The following is a 12,989-nucleotide window of genomic DNA, read 5'->3' on the forward strand; positions in this document are numbered from 1 at the left end:
CTGATACCCAGCTCTTCCTAGAGCTCCACCTCCAGGTAGTGCTTTCTGAATGCTGCAGCTACATCTGCATCCAGGCTCTGGGTCTTATTTCTATTTGGCTCTTGAATCAATCGATATCGAAATCTCATTAATATGTTTGTTGGCAAGAGAGAGCTGGGAGTGCAGAAAAGTGGGAAGGCTTGGTTCTGATTTTCCATTTTACAATGTAACATGCTGTTTTGATTGTTTAGAGGTTTCTTATGATATTTTTTCATCCTAAGTGAAGGCAAAGAGGAACAGAGAGAAGGATGATTCAGAGACTACCAAGGAGGAAATCAATGGAAGAGAGAGATTTCCAGGAAGACTGGCAGATAGACGGGACATTTAATAGAAGTGATTTAATAAAAGTTTTTTAGTGACACAGTAAGTATGACAAAATTACAAGAGGGCAAAGAACTGAGGAGGAGATTATGAATAGCAAGTGGAGAGGTTGCTAGCAGTGAGTCTGTGCTGTGCTCTGGAGCTGAGAATGAAGAACCCAACTGTGACAAAGCAAGAAACCCCAACACTGATGGCCAGTTCAGTCAGCAAGATTACAACAGATACAGGACATTAAACATGGGCTAGATGATTTACTGAGTTAGAGAGAGAGGTTCAAGTGGGAGAGGAGTGAATCAGGGAGATTGTCACAGAACAAATAAAGGACCCACTTCCCACTTGGTCCAAAGGCAGATTTGAGGAGGAAAGTCACAGGAAGGCAAGTGATTAAAAGAAGAGGTCGGTGCACTGCTGTTAAACAGAAATGATGGTACTTCCACATTAGAATAATTCTCCTGGCCTAAATCACTGCTTAAAAGTCTCTCTCGTTAGTCCTGTATGAAACAGGGGCTCTTTGCTTCATTTCAGATGTTGAGGATCTCTGTAGAAAATAACTGATTCTACACTGCAGCAATTCCCTGCTACCCCTGACCAATACACTCTATCTCACATTTCTCAGAGCTAGGAAATCCAAGTACACTTTTCAAGCAGAACTGAAACTGGAGCTAGGAAGTCCATGGAGACCCTCACATGAAATCATGGATTAAATAATCAAGAGATATCAGCACAGCATGGTCCGCTGCTGGTTACAACTCTGACCAGCCAGAAGTTGATGTTGGAAGGGTCACCCAGGCTGAAAGTGGAATATTGATCTGCATTTGCATGGGAGAACTTGCTGAGAGGTCCTAGCAAGTTAGGAAAGTGCCACTGAATGATCCTGTTGTGCCTCTCCTCCAGGAGGTTGCTGCAGCATGTAGAGATACTCAGAACTAATCGAGCGGTACTTTATCCCTCAAGCTGCCTCGGGATTTCTCTAAGACTCCTCACTCAGTGGGCAGATATAATATCTTTACTTCCTAAAATACTTTACAAAAGAATAATCCCACTGCAGTCTCTGGGATCACATGTGGGCTAACATGCTCTATGACACAAGTGGCTACGCCAGAATTTGGCTCTGTCTAAGACAATACAATAAAATGACAAATAAGAAAATATCAAATAAAAAAAAGAGGAGCCACTTACACATCCCACGTTGGTGCTTTTTCTAACAAGTCTTGGTCCCAGAGCAGGGTGCTGTGCTCCTAGATAGAAGCTGCCCTGTGGCTTTGAATAATAGACTTTGCTTATTTCCTTCACCTTTAGAGTCAGGATAAGAACACTGTCTACATCGTTGTGAAGGTTAATGGATTAATCCCGAGCGCAGGAAACATGAAGGCACTGCAGGGACTCCCACTGGCTTTCATATGCTCTAGAGCAGACTTCTAGATCTGGAAGTCTGGTTTTGTGCTGCGTGTTCTAAAAGGGTCTGTACAGAAAGCACAGTCTGGGTAAGGCTGAAACAGCTCAGGATGAGAAGGAGCATCCCTGAAGTATGCTGAAGTCTTTGTATAGCCTTATCCAGAACACTTATGAATTGTTCTGTATCCAAAATCTTTGCTAAGGTAGCAGAACACATTTTTAATTTAACCTACCTTGCCCCTGAGACCTGCAAAGACACCAATCAACTGTTTCTTACCTTGATTTTAAGCTGATCCCATACAGAGAATTCATCTACACTATGAGATGGCATCAAGGGCCAGAACAAAGGCAGAGCAGCTCCTGTATTCTCCTTACTGGATTAATATATAATCTTGAGTTGGTGGGATGCTTTCCAAATCTCATAATTACGTAGATTTAATGTATTCAACAAAGAGGCAAAAGTTTTTTGGGGAGAAGAAGAAATTTAAAAAATTAAAACATAGAGGTTTCAAGTGTTTTTACATTAGAGGCATTTTCCTTATATACACAAAGCCACATTCACACTGCCCACCCACCAGCATTAGCACACACACCAGCCACTTCCCTCCACGGGCAAACCCGCAGCACGTTCATCTGAAATCATCACGGCTCTTTTGGCAGTAGTCATTGCAGGATTCACAACATGAAGATTAAGTACATATAGTAGCATGAGCATGGCCCAGAGAATCTGAAAGAATATGTTATTAAGTGGAATGATCTACGCACACAGAAGGTTAAATAACAGTTTTCTATAATTGTGGAACTATTTCAAGAGCTCTCATGAGACAAGATTACTAAAAAACTGGGCAGTCTTCTACGTCAGAGACACATAATACTTGGTTCATGTGCTGCTCCTGAAAGGCCTTCCAGAAACCTTCAACCTCCATCAACAGTCAAAACGAATGTTTCTTTTGTTGTCTTGATTAAAGCTTTCCAGTCGTTTCCGCTGCGATTCTGAAAGGACCCATCTTTGCATCCCCAGCTCTGCCAAGGCAGGCAGCTTTGTCAGGGCTGCTAACAACTCGCTGAACCACGTCCCACAGTCACGGCAGGATGATGGGCGAAGACTGACATCCAGCTCTGAGAGTTCTTTGAATACTGCTAAGCCTTGACAGAAAATGACCCACCCTTTGTCAGAAATGGTGTTATTATAACTCAAATCGAGCTTCTGTAATCTGGCTAGATGGCCATCTTGTGTCAGTAATGCTGCAAGAAATGACAGACACAAACACAACTAATACATCCTGGCAATTATTTTAAAAGGTTATAAGTAAGAAGAGTAGTATTTTAATACCATATTAAGGCTTTTCAGCAGTCAAACAGCAAGATTCAACTCCTCTGCAACATAAAATCACTTGCTGTTGATCTCAGAAAATTGTTTTATCACAGCCAAAGGAGTGTACAACATTTAAAACACAGACAACTCAAAAGGAACAGAAGTAGTGGGTTAAAATAGTATAGCAACCTGAAAACCTCTGAGTCAGTTGGAAGGAAGTTAAATCAGGTGCCAATTAGAAGAGGCAGACAGGCTTTACAGGAAGATTTAGAAAGAGGAAAGCAGAACGAGATGAGGTTACATGATTAAAACAGCCACCTCTCACTGTGGGAGGGTAATGGGCTTAATATACCCTAAAGGGAACTGATTGGCGAAGGAGACGCTCATCAAGGGTGATGTTTGTAAAGTCAAAAATATTCAGACTTCATCTCACCAGCCTTCAGATTACATGGCCTTAATAGCTGTCACATAGCTATTGCCAATCTCAGACACTCAAAACGCATGAGTCAGGCCCACAGAATCACAAGGATGATTATAAAATAAACAGGTTTTTAAAAAGATCCTAGAATTTATTCCTTCATCAGGTTCCCATTTTTCAGTATTTCGCAGCATGGGCTAAGTGGTGGGCAAAAATATTTCTGTTTTAATTCTCCCATAATAGTTTGACTCCAGAAACACACCTAATGGACTGAGAGCTAGTAGTGCCTGTATTACTGGCTGTCAGCATATATGTTTTCTATAAATTACTAAATGCAAAAACAGCAACTGAACAAAAAAAAAAAAAACCTCCTCAGAGGCAGCTTTAAATATCTGTTATTAAAAAGAGACACAAACCCTACATTTTCTAAGTGTTCCTTTCTAAATTAATAGATAAAACTGCTAAAAGATTCTTTGCATTTTATCCTTTGCAGATTTTGCACCGTGCATGTACAGGACACACAGTCTTCAGCAAAATGAAAACCCTTTTGGGGAAAAATACTGCTGTATTTTCCATCTTTTCATTTGATTTATGCAAAAACGTGCTCAGTCCATGGAACAAGTCCCTTCTGAATTGTGGTCTAAATGCTCTGGCTCCTTGACTGCTAGTAAATACCATGTTATACATACTCAGAAGTGCCAGATCTTCGGCCACCAAGTTACAGCTGCTCAGTCTTAACACTTGTATCTCCGTTGCAAGCTTTAGTGCTCCCACAAGCAGTTTTAGGTTCCCACCAACGCACTTATTCCAAGAAAGGTCTAATATCTTCAGTTCAGGAAGGTGAAGGGCAGCCTCAGCTGAAAAGATTAAGACCAGCAACTTCTGCTTACTAAGAGAAAACCACATGGCCTCAGTAGACACCTCACCAGCAATTCACCTGTAAATAGGCTCCTAACAGCCTGCCTACTTGTGCCTAGAATGACTTATTTTGTCCTAATAAGTCAGACAAAAGAATATAAGAAGGGTCTGCCTATAGAATCTTTAAGGACTCTGTGGAGAGGTTTTCTGTCTTTCTTTTTATGTTATTGGCTTAACCTTGTCCTGCTCAATTCAACTGAGTTTAACAGCTTGTTTCTAAACCATTTTGTATCATTTTAAAGGCAGTGATTATTTGCCATGAACTCACCATGCAAGGTGAAATGTTCTGTATCTTTTGACAACACCGATTTCCATGATGTCACACTTACATAATTGTAATTATATAAATATAGTACTCTTCCTGCAGGGACCTCAGACCAGTTTAACTTGCTGCTGCTTCTGCTGAAGGGACTCAAGTTTTACTACAGGCTTCAATGTCACTAGTAAACAGTACAAAATATATTATGAGCACACAATAACTAACAGATCCCTCTGTACTTAGATTTCATGTGCCATATGGAACATCTATCAAAGGGACAGTGTAGCTGCTAATCCATTTTGATTTGCAATAAGTAGGCAAAAGATGCTGAATTTACATATTCTGCATTAGATTGGACTTTCCTTCATGGCTGTGCAATATCTTTTCCACTACTGTGGTTATTGCCCCAGTTCCTCCATTGCTCCATGCTTAACTCTACCCCAATAAGTTTCTACTTTCAGAAACTTTCACCTGCAGTGAGGTGAAAAACCTTCAGTCAAAACTTTACCCCTCTAAACTGCAAATGCAGTGTTACAACCAAACTATAATTACAGCAGAATAGAAAATCATGGTTTTCTTTCTCTTCCAAAATTAGGGAGCATACAAAAGCTCACTCAAACAAAGGACTAAAAGGACTTCATCCAGTCAGGTGTAATGAGGGAAGACATACAACGGTCTTCCCTTGCAACCAGGTCCCATGAAGCACTGGTTTCATCACAGGCTTTTTCACTCGGGACCTGTGGTATAATATAAACATGATCTTTGGAGTTCAGCCAAAGGAGAACGAAGTGCTTTGTCCTACAAGGATACACAGAATATAGACACACTTTAAAAAAACATTCCTACCTAGTGATGCAAACGACTCTTCATCTAAGCCACAATTGCTGATGGCCACAGATTTCAACTTCGGTAAAAACCTGAGCCTGCCCAGAAGAGGATCAGATGAGACTCCTACATTTTTATTCGAGGATAAATTCAGCTCTTGAAGACTGCAGAGTAAAGGTATCATCTGGGCTATGAAAACATGAAATATTTATTAGACAGTCACCAATCCAGAGCAAATATGTAGTTGTATATTTGCCTGACATAATTTCTTTTCTTTATAAATTGATCCGAAAGTCAAGGCCAAGTTTTGACATTCAAATTGACAGTGAGTAATGTTTTAGTCCATAAATAACCTTGTTATTTTCAGTAGGAATGTTTAAGAAATTCAGTACTACATACGGTGTGGAAGTCTGTCAGAACACAGCTTTCTGTTGACATTTTCTAGGTGAAGTAGGGATTTTAACATTGAGACAGGGGTTATTTCCAAATGTCTTCACTGCTAACTGAAACCCCTTTATATTAATGTTGTTATTCTCTATTAGTCAATAAACTAAAAATAAATTGTGATTGCTATCACTAATAGTTAATATTTCCCAATGCTTCAACAGCAGCTTTTCAAATTATCTTCTTTATCATAGAAAATAAGATATAGGCAATATAGGCCTTGGGTCATGGGATTTTGTTGTTGTTGGTTTTATTCTAAAGAGTAAAATACAGTGTCAAAAAGCTATGATAATGCACACAGAAAAATAAACTGTCTCACTGATTGAATGGGAAATGTCTTTTCCTTCCTAATAGTATTTATGAGTTGGATCAATTCAACCTGGAGACTGTAGTCTTCAGGTTTTCTATAAAGCACACAGCGGCAGCAATGCAAGATCTCCTAAAGTCACTCTCTACTCAACGTACAGTTTACTATGCGAGTTTTAGGCGGTTACATTTGGATGCACATATGCCCCTTGGATCCATGACAATTTATACCCGTGGGGAACTGTCCCTGGATATTTCCAAAATTACTGATTATCAAAAAAAGCGATGCTTGGTGGCAGTTCCTACGTTCTCATCATGGGTCTGAATCATGGCCGATTCAGGTCCTCAGTTCCCCATGGGATCAGATACTATGAGACTTGGTTTGATTTAGCAAAAAAATATTTCATATTGATCAAGAAAGCTATCCTCCACCCTGCACTTTCAGAACTGCCTAATGAAAAAAGTACTGAGATCTGCTAGACTAGGTTAGGCAGAATCTCTCATGCTTTTGAGATATTTTCAGAAGTCAAAACCTAGATTCTTAATAGATTTCCTCAACATGTCCTTACACAAAACGGTCATGTCCTCTTCTGTTACAGAGCACTGGTGGAGATCAAGGACTTCAAGATTTTTCAAGCTGGCCAAATGAGCTGTTGAATCTTTAAAGCCACCACCAATCTCTTTGTTACACGATATGTCTAGTTTTCTCAGCTCTGCAAGGTGCTGTAAAGCAGTGTCTGAAATGGAAAAAGAAGCATGCTGGTCACCGGCTGCTACAATAGCACAGGCCACGGTTTTAGCGTTTATTTACTTTAACATCAAAGTTTGCACAGGGTATCGCAGGCAAAGCTCTTCAACTAAGCTTCAGCGCATACTCACAGCAGACATACAGCAATACTGCAAAGTTTCCCCATCTATGCAACTCCATTCTTCTCTGAAAGAGCAGGTGAAGGTGAGGCCAGCTCATCCCCCAGATCTATTCAATCCTCAACCTTTTGCTGAAATTACTACTGGATGTGCTAATTAGTGCCAGTTGTTTTTTCTTACGGATAAGACCTCCATTAGGGAGAGACACAAATAATAAGACCATTTCATATGGCTTCACTGGACACTCATTAAGTGATAATGGTGAATTTGGATTTCCCTCTGAGGATAGGATTAGCTTGTTAAAAGTTAACCAGTCTCTCTGTGCCCTTGCCTGTGTTCTGTCTGGGGAGAGAGGAAGCATGTCCAGAGAGCCACTAATCTACCTTAAGATGTGTCTCAGATAAATGGTGTGGAGGGTGACTCTCCCCACTGACTTTCACATGCTTGAGCTCAGGGAAGATAAATGCTACTCCTGCTGAAAGACTCTGTAGCCTTTTATCAATCCTCAAACAGCAAATAACGATTGCCCATTAATACTGCCAGGCCATCAGCAAAATCCCACCTCATTGCCTTTCTTAAATGGTTTTCAGATGTACAATTTATTCAGAATGAAAGTCTTTCCGAACATAAAGTCTAACCTAAGCCCTGGAGGCTGTCTTGCTTTAATCCACACATGTGCAAGTTTAACTCTTTCAAGCCTGGCACATTTTTCAGATCCTGAGCAATAACCTTTATGCTGCAGCCGATGTGTTTGTTGATGGAGAGATCTAATACTTCAAGGTTTGGGATCATATTTAGAATTTCAGCTGGGAAAAAAATAAAAGAAAAACAGAATTGGTAATTGTCTGAAATATATACTGATGAACCCCAGAAAAATATAGCACCATGACAAACAGGAAGAGGTAGGCTGGGTTTGCATATATGTGTGGTTTAGACTTACTAAGTTCCTGTTCCACCTAAAAAATACAGCAAAATAAAGATTAGATAGGAATCGAGAAAATCAGTGAAAAGTTTATATGAAAATAAAGGTGAAAAAATACAAGGGCAGTTAGAAAAATACAGGGGAATGAAAAACAAGAATACAAAGAGAAAGAAAAATTTCTCATTCAAAGATACAGGAATGTAGGTTGCATATGGGCCATCTCCTGCAGTGGAGATGAGAGCACAGGGGCTTCTCTTTAGAGAGAAAGTATCTTTTAAAGCACACAACCAGAGAAAAAGACCACACAGGATTAAGCTATGGTGAGGAGAAAGAGGGGAGGGTTGATCAGTGGTTGCCAACTCAGCCTAAATTCCCATCCCTCAGGCCTTCTTTCCCATCCCATGGTTAGCTACATACTCAGCTGCCTAATTTTAAGTAATCAGTGTTGGAAATTCTGGCACATATTACTTGCTCAGGGTCTGAAAGGATCCAGCAGTCCTGGACCACTGAGGCAGCCAGACTGTGGTTTAGATCTAGCTATTCTTCTCAATCCAACCTCACATGATTAGACAGAACAACTTTCTTCTTTACAAGAATGTGCATTAAATCCCAACACTGTGTGGTAAATACTGTTATAATGCAAGGCCTGAAATTATTAACTTTCCACTAATATTGAGCTCAATAAAGCCATCATCTAATCAAACAAGTTACATTTTTGAGAACCCAGTCTCAGTCCAGCCAGATGGATGTACATACCAAGGGACTCTCCATCCTTTGCCGTGAGGTTACAGTCTGTAATTTTCAGAAGTTTTAACTTGCATCCTTTCTGGAGTTTTTTGGTCAGGAGTGATAGTTTTCCACCTATGTTACTGTTCCATGATAAATCCAGTTCTTCCAGTTGAGAAACAATTTCAAATGCCTCTCCTGTAACAGAAGATGATTCATTCTAGGTATCAATTTCAGTGCAAGACAAAAATACAGCTTTGGAATATATTAAGGAGGAAGGTTAGCCACTTAATTCTCAAATTATTATATTTTGAATGGCTTGCCAGGAAAATTGGTGTATGCCATCAATTATTGCTACTGCAGCAATGCTGTATAAATTCTCACCTTGTCTAAGGAGCAATATAGATCACAAGTCACAGTACACACAGACCTGAAATTTATTGAGGTTCCAAAATCCTCATCAGACTGTTTGGCCATCATTGTAGACCTGTGCCAGGACCCAGAAAGTCCAGTCTATAGGGAAATCAATACAAGTGACAAGTCTGAATTTACTGTCCTGTGTAGTTCTGCTCTATTTTGTTTGGCAAACTTCCAATGTCCTCTGTACTGTGTCCACAGGTCATTTTGGAGAGGATGAATTAAGTCCTCTCACAACTATTTCTGAAACAGAAAAGTTTCATTTCTGACAGGAACTTTTGACTCACTTCTTAATGAATCAAGATGGGTATTTTTTTGAGCCAAACTAACTTTCCCATGATTTCAAGGCAGGCAGCACTGATTTTGATTAGATTCAGAAAAATTAGCCTTTTCCAGGCTTGATACACCTGCCAACATGAACTCTGTTAGTGCTTCTGTGTAATACTAAAATCCCATTGCAAAATCCAGCTTCCTATCTTCCTTTGTAGAGGAAGGAGGCAGATGTATATTTGCATAAACTCATTCCCAAGAAAGATAAATTAATCAGACAATATGCAAATGCAATTTCAAAGAGTCATACATAAGTTTTTAATCTAAAGTATTGTCATCAACCTAACAACAGAGAATTGTATTTTAATAATTAAACCCTTTCATGTCTGTGTCTTTTCATAATTAATTCTTCACAAAAGATTTATAAAAGAAAAAATAATTATTTGTTTTAAGTGAATATATCCGAGAGAAAAGGACATGCCTTAATTTTTATTTTTGCATTTATTTTAAATTATCGCTTCGGTCTTGAGTACTGAGCAATACTCTACAGCTGAGAAGTAGTTTTGCCTCTGCGGCATAGCCTGTTTCTGTTTGACATGGGGACTAGCATTCCAGGTACATTTTCCACCCAGAAGATAAATAAAGAACTATAACTCCAGGCATGGTTTCCTACCACCTCTCACAGTCACAGCTCTAAGCAATCACATAGGAGAGGCTGACATTATGATTATATTTGAGGCACTGATTTCTAAACAGAATGCATTGAGTCCACAAGCAGCCACATTTCCACAAATAGATGTGGACATAGTAAAACAGGCAGTACTGGCCTAAACATGCATGCTGTTTTCAGAATGGTAGGTAAAAATCAATGCAAATTGACTGTTGCTATTCCAAGTGTCAAGGGCATCACATGTTGTCTGGAAATTCAAGTCCTATGATCAGTTTTGTGCCTGTCTTAGCAGAGGACAAGCCAGAAGGGGGAAGGAAACAGCACAGAAGAACCAGGCAGAATATATCAATTGGAAATATAACCAATAGAACTCAAGGGAAAAAAAAAAGCATGACAAAAAGGTTTGAAAAATAATGAAATAAATTAGAAAAAATATGGTAGAAAACAAAACACAGATTTTACTCTCATCAGAAACAGACCAATTATTTTCACTAGCTTTTGCAAAGATTAATTTTTCCTCCCCAACAGATAGCATGACCCATTTCTGTGTCACCAACATGTATGTAATTATGTTTCTGAAACTTTCCCGGAAAAAGCCTGGCTATGAATGACATAAAACCCAGCTTTACAACTCAGACTGGTTTTTAGAACTTGCAAAACAGTAGTTTTTATAATTCCTAGTTGGTTGAGTTTGTCCTTCTTTTAGATATGTATTACAGACCCATCAGAGAGCAAACTCCAAGCCCAGAGGTAAGTGACTCGGTGTCAGAACCTGCGTGCATAACACCATCTTTAAAACCTTTAAGTCTCATGTTTTGCAGAAAGCAGCATTGCAGGCACTCCAAGCAAAGAAGCAAGCAGAAGAATAAGCTTCTCCCAGACTTTCAAAATCAAGTCATAAAGCTCTGAGGCAGCACTTCTGGTTTTAAGTCTCCTCTGAAAGACCATCATTTTTTGTGTGAAAATTCATCTGTCCTGCAGCATGAAGACCTAAGATAGCCCTATTATGACTGACTCTGTTTCAGTTCTTCTGTCTACCATTAGATATCAAAGCTAGCCAAAAAAAACTAATCCAAATTGAAAACATGCTTTCCTGCAAATAGGACCAAATTCTGTTCCCTTCTGAATATGAAAGCTTCATACCCTGAAGAATGAACTTGGCAGAGCTACTCAAATGTATAAGGTCACTCATAAGCCCAAATTCTTTCTACTGTTTCACAGCAGGAGTTTACATTGTCCAGTGTGGAAGCAGCAGGAATAGGATGTAGGAAGAGCAGAGATCGATTACATTCGGCCCAAGCTGTCTGGAAGTAAATGTAAATGAAATCTTGTACCTAAGGAGGTGACATCCTCAGCTGTCAGCCTGCAGCTGTTAAGTCGAAGGACTTTTAACAGGTTCACATGATGAAGATGATCAGTGAGAGCTTTCAAAGTCCCACCAACACAACCATTCCAGGACAGGCTGATCTCTTCCAGCTCTGGGAGAAATGGCAGCAAAGAAGCTGTAAAAAAAAAAAAAAAAAAAAAGGAGCATTCTCTGTTTGCATATCATCTGCACACTCGGAATGTCAATACATCTTAATACAGAGATGCTTTCTACAACCAATACAGCATTATAAAGCCATGACAATTTGTACCTCACTTTTCTTATCTGTAGTTTGAGTGTAAAGACATTCATCTGCATCACAGACCTGTATGATTTTTATATTTTTATATATATATATTACATAATTTACATAATTTATTAATTAACATTTCTTAGGGACCACCAGATGAAATGTTAAATACAGCCAGGCCTGTATAAAACAAAGGCAAGGGAAAAGAGGAGTATGAATAACTGAATAGGCAAATAAGAATTAAAGAAATGTATGAAGTGCCAAGTTGAATAAAATATGTATTTACCCAGCTCTATTACATCTGCTGCACTTAATGCACAATTATTTAGATCCAGATTCTTGCTGTTGGGTTTCTTTCCCAGTCTCTGCATGAACTGGTTAAATCTCTGCTCACCAGATGGTGACTCCGCTTCAGAAATGAGATGTGAACATCCATCTGAGAAACAAAGAATTAGGGCCTGGTTACCTCTGCTACTAACACAATGTGCAAGACCTGTCTGTGGCTGTCAGGTGAAGACTTCAGGAAATGAACTAAATCTATCAGTAAACTGGGCTCTATTTTTGATCAATGTGGACCAATAACCTGAGTGATAAGATCATTATAGATCAGATCACAACAAAGCTCCTGATGCAGTGTGACAAAAGAATCTCTTCTTGCACGTCTTCATGGTACGTCATGCCAGTGACTTTAGATGTTTGCACCACCTGTTCAAGGCCATGAAATTAATGCAAAACTCCAAACTGCAGCTATTCTGGGTGCACAAGTCATGTAACCACCTCTGTGTGCCTTCACTGCAGCAATACAGTCTATACTTGATCGGTTAGCACTGAGTGGCCCTGCACGTGCGTGGTGAACCTGCTGCTTCCTTTGTGACAGCCTCTGTTCATTTTCATACATTGCCTGTGTAAGGTAGCTCTACTTTTCATGGCTTTGCAAAGCAACCCCCACTTACTTTCTTCTTTCATGCAGTTTGTGCAGCAAGGAAAACTGCATTTACATTCATCACTAAACCCTTTAACAAATAAGCAATTTCATCTAATGCCTACAGCTAGAGAAAAGCAGCCAAAAATAATACAAAATATCAATCCCACTCTCAGTAGCTGTCTTCTCACTGTTCCCCCAAACCTACCCAAAACTCTTTGGACAAAGGATAGGGTTCTAAGCCTCACCTTCCAGCTCCTTTTTAAAAATAACCTAATTTTCTCTGGTGTGGATGTAAAGAGTATTCTTGTGTGCAGAAAATAACATACATGATGAATT

At 39.4% G+C, this 12,989-nt stretch overlaps 1 protein-coding gene across 3 annotated transcripts in view; it reads right to left on the reverse strand.

Annotated features, from left to right (window-relative positions):
- Positions 1-2,528: 2,528 nt before the first annotated feature.
- Positions 2,529-12,989, reverse strand: part of LRRC31 (leucine rich repeat containing 31) — a 44,949-nt gene continuing 34,488 nt past the window's right edge. For 2 of the 3 annotated variants that reach the window (XM_032986512.2, XM_032986511.2), the window contains 8 exons: positions 12,015-12,164; positions 11,447-11,614; positions 8,786-8,953; positions 7,746-7,913; positions 6,810-6,977; positions 5,512-5,679; positions 4,178-4,345; positions 2,529-3,000 (listed from right to left, as the gene is read on the reverse strand). In XM_032986512.2, coding sequence (XP_032842403.2) covers positions 2,681-3,000; positions 4,178-4,345; positions 5,512-5,679; positions 6,810-6,977; positions 7,746-7,913; positions 8,786-8,953; positions 11,447-11,614; positions 12,015-12,164 — 1,478 coding nt within the window. In that variant the 3' untranslated portion in view covers positions 2,529-2,680. The remainder of the gene's footprint in view (positions 3,001-4,177; positions 4,346-5,511; positions 5,680-6,809; positions 6,978-7,745; positions 7,914-8,785; positions 8,954-11,446; positions 11,615-12,014; positions 12,165-12,989) is intronic. The other variant, XM_032986513.2, reaches the window with a different exon arrangement.

This window comes from Tyto alba, unplaced genomic scaffold (genome assembly GCF_018691265.1).
Source record: "Tyto alba isolate M040663 unplaced genomic scaffold, T.alba_DEE_v4.0 Super-Scaffold_10, whole genome shotgun sequence".
In the NCBI taxonomy this organism is placed as follows: Eukaryota; Metazoa; Chordata; class Aves; order Strigiformes; family Tytonidae; genus Tyto; species Tyto alba.